The sequence below is a fragment of the Myotis brandtii genome, unplaced genomic scaffold (assembly GCF_000412655.1).
Source record: "Myotis brandtii unplaced genomic scaffold, ASM41265v1 scaffold120, whole genome shotgun sequence".
Lineage (NCBI taxonomy): Eukaryota > Metazoa > Chordata > Mammalia > Chiroptera > Vespertilionidae > Myotis > Myotis brandtii.
The window spans coordinates 1,865,688-1,869,005 of NW_005354174.1; the positions used below are offsets into that span (position 1 = coordinate 1,865,688).

Sequence of the window (3,318 nt, forward strand, 5' to 3'; positions counted from 1 at the left end):
CTCGGGTCCCGACAGCGACCGTGGAGCCAGCCCAGCCGCAGGCAGCCCTGACCCGGCCCGGAGCCTCCTCGGGGCCTAGGAGCCAGGCGCTGTGGACACACACGGCCCCAGGCCTTCAAGCCGAAAGGGAGCTGCAGTCCCCAACCCCTCCGCCCTTCCACTCAGCCACGGTCCAGGCCGCAGGCTGCCCTCTTCCCTGGGACTTCAGGGTCAGGGTCCTTGTTGGGCATTGAAACCCAGTTCCCCAGACAAACACCCTCTGGATGCATTTCTGGGAGCTTCTGTCCCAAGTGGGCACCCCCGGAACGACTCCAGGGAGAAGCAGGGGAAGCGGCTGTGTTTTCAGAGGGTCTGGATTTCTTGCCTGGACATGGGCTTTCCTCTCAGATGAGGGTGAAAGAGGGTTCCCAGACCCGAGCCTGGGGGCTAACAAGAAATGGGGTTTTTCACGGGTAACAACCACCGGTGGGGTCTCCCAGGCAGCAGTCAGGGGGCAGAACAGCGACCGACCAGAGGGAAACCCAGATGCGGGGCTCCAGGCCGCGGTGTGTGAGTCCAGGGACACAGAGCTGGGTCCCACGGCGTCTTCCCCTTTCCCTTCCTCGCAGGCGGATGTTCCCTCCCTTCAAGGTGCGCGTCAGCGGCCTGGACAAGAAGGCCAAGTACATCCTGCTGATGGACATCGTGGCCGCGGACGATTGCCGGTACAAATTCCATAACTCGCGCTGGATGGTGGCGGGCAAGGCCGACCCGGAGATGCCCAAACGCATGTACATCCACCCGGACAGCCCGGCCACAGGGGAGCAGTGGATGGCCAAGCCCGTGGCCTTTCACAAGCTGAAGCTGACGAACAACATCTCCGACAAACACGGCTTCGTGAGTGAGGGGCAGGCTTGGGGATGCCCCCACCCCCCAGACAGCACCTAGCACTGCAGCCCAGGGTTCCAGCGAGAGGCAGGCACCTTCCCCAGAGGGGAGCGCAGGCAGAATCCCGGGGTGCTCCTGCAGGTCTCTTGCCCTGTGGTTTCTGCCGGCTGGGCCTGGGCCCAGAGGCTCCGCTCTGTGAGCCTGGGGAACGGCAGGTTGGGGGCCGGTAAGTTCCAGGCTGCTCACAATCTGGGCTTGGGTCAGGCCTTCGAAAAGCCCTTCCTGGAGGCCCGTGGGATGCAGGTGCGGTTCCGCAGCCGCTGATCTTTAGGTGTTGAGCTTGGAAGACCTGCCATGACCTCAGCTTTTTTTCACCTTTCCTCGCCCAAACTAGGAGATTTAGCAGTTAAATCAGCGCCTTCCATGCCCTCCCTGAGACCCCCTTCCCTCTCCCACTGTCGGATGCAGACCGGGAGGAGGGAGTTTGGAGGTTCTCTCTGCTTCCGCCTGAGCCGGGCGGCTAATGGGAGAGGGAGTTCATGGGGCAAGGGGACTGCCTATTCGTAGTTAGGGCAGCTGGTGAGGCCTCGACGTTCCCAGTCTTCTCTCCGTGGGTTTTCTAGGGCTTAGCAATGAGCCTAGGAAGAGGGGTTAAGAGTGGCGTTGTGGAGGGTTTTTACGCTGTTTCATTTCTGTTTTCACCTCGGGTAAATATTTTCAAATGGAGAGAGAAAGAGAGAGAAACTGTGATAAAGAAAATAGACTGAAAAGAATTATAAACGAGAAAAAAGAGCAGGGGGGGAAACACAGGAGAAGATAGCAAAGGGAGGTGAGGGGGAGTAGGGAGAGCAGAACCGCTTGAGAGACAGAACTTTAAAGGGGGGGGGGGTCCCCAGAGCGTGGAAATGCTCCGCGGAAGGCTGGGGGCCGCCGACTGACCTGCACCCTCCCGCAGACCATCCTGAACTCCATGCACAAGTACCAGCCGCGCTTCCACATCGTGAGAGCCAACGACATCCTGAAGCTGCCCTACAGCACCTTCCGCACCTACGTGTTCCCTGAGACCGACTTCATCGCCGTCACTGCCTACCAGAACGACAAGGTGCGGGCGGCGGCGGGCAGCCCCTGCACCCAAGCCCCACACAGGCTCCAACACTCCACTTACATCCCCCGCACCCGCCTCGCTCCCTCCCAGCCCCCTCCCCAGCGCCAAGTCTGTCGTTTGTGAGCACAGTGCCCACCGAAACCCCCCAGGCTCCCTCCCGAGTCCACAGCACGTAGGTACAGGCTCCCTGGGGCGCGCAACAGCTGGGCGCTCTCTGGGGTGGGGATGTTTACTTAGCAATTAGCAGAGACTGGGCCCCGCTGACAATTTTACATTTCATTCGTTTTTTTCTTGGCTCCGGAATGGGAATTTAAATGAAGAGAGAGCGGCCCTAGGCAATGTGCCCAGGCGCTCTCAAGGCTAAGAACCTGGGGCGCAGTTTTCACTCTCCGGGGGCAGCCAGAGATCGGGACAGGTGACAGCCCCCAAAGCCACCACCTTGGGGCCAGTCCAGGCCCCGGACCACTTGGGAGGTGCTTAGAGACTTTTCCTTCAAGCCAAAGCCCCCCCTCCCCACCCCGCCCCGCTTTCTGCCTTTCTATTCCCTCTTTCTAAAAGGGCAAAGCACCACCCCGTTAGGTCCGTTCGGTGTGTCTAACTCTCCGGTGAACAAGTGTGTCCGAGTGTCCTGACTGTCCTCCTGTCTTTGTGAACCTGTGAACCGATGTGTACGCTCAGGCATGCGTGCACCATTTGGGGCGTGTGGACGCGTTTCCTTGTTTGCTCTGCGGCCACTTGCTGTGTCTGTGTGCGCTTGCGTGTGCGGGGCCGTGAGTGTGACTTGTCTTTTATGGACCTACGGCCCGCGTCCTCCGCCGCCGGACACATTCCACTCTGTGCGCACGGCTCTGGGCCTGTGTGTGCAAGTTGAGCGATTCTACCTCGAATACTTCGGAGGAGGAGAGACCCTGTCGCTTTCTGAGAGGCCCGCCTGCCAGCCACACCTCGCCTCTGGGCTCAGGACTTCATGTCCCGGGCGGGAGGGTATCAAGTGGACACTCCCCGGCTCCCCTGTGAGCCGCTGCCCTCTGGGCGCCCCAGGCCAGACTGCAAGAGCCTCGGCCTGACCTGGCACCGCCCTCTCGGTCCCCGCAGATCACACAGCTGAAGATCGACAACAACCCGTTTGCCAAGGGCTTCCGGGACACCGGGAACGGCAGGAGAGAGAAAAGGTGAGGGGTGCGTGGGACCCGTCCGCGGTGGGTGCCGCAGGAGCAGGACGTGGGGGTGGGTGCGCTCCCTCTGACCCGCTCCCTCTGCCCATCCCAGGAAGCAGCTGACGCTGCCCTCGTTGCGCTTGTACGAAGAGCACTGCAAGCCCGAGCGCGACGGCGCCGAGTCCGACG

The 3,318-nt window shown here is 61.2% G+C and overlaps 1 protein-coding gene across 1 annotated transcript in view; it reads left to right on the forward strand.

Annotated features, from left to right (window-relative positions):
• The first annotated feature begins 418 nt into the window (after positions 1-418).
• Positions 419-3,318, forward strand: part of TBX2 (T-box 2) — an 8,091-nt gene continuing 5,191 nt past the window's right edge. The window contains exons 1-4 of the mRNA XM_014532538.1: positions 419-876; positions 1,823-1,969; positions 3,068-3,144; positions 3,242-3,313. Coding sequence (XP_014388024.1) covers positions 526-876; positions 1,823-1,969; positions 3,068-3,144; positions 3,242-3,313 — 647 coding nt within the window. The 5' untranslated portion in view covers positions 419-525. The remainder of the gene's footprint in view (positions 877-1,822; positions 1,970-3,067; positions 3,145-3,241; positions 3,314-3,318) is intronic.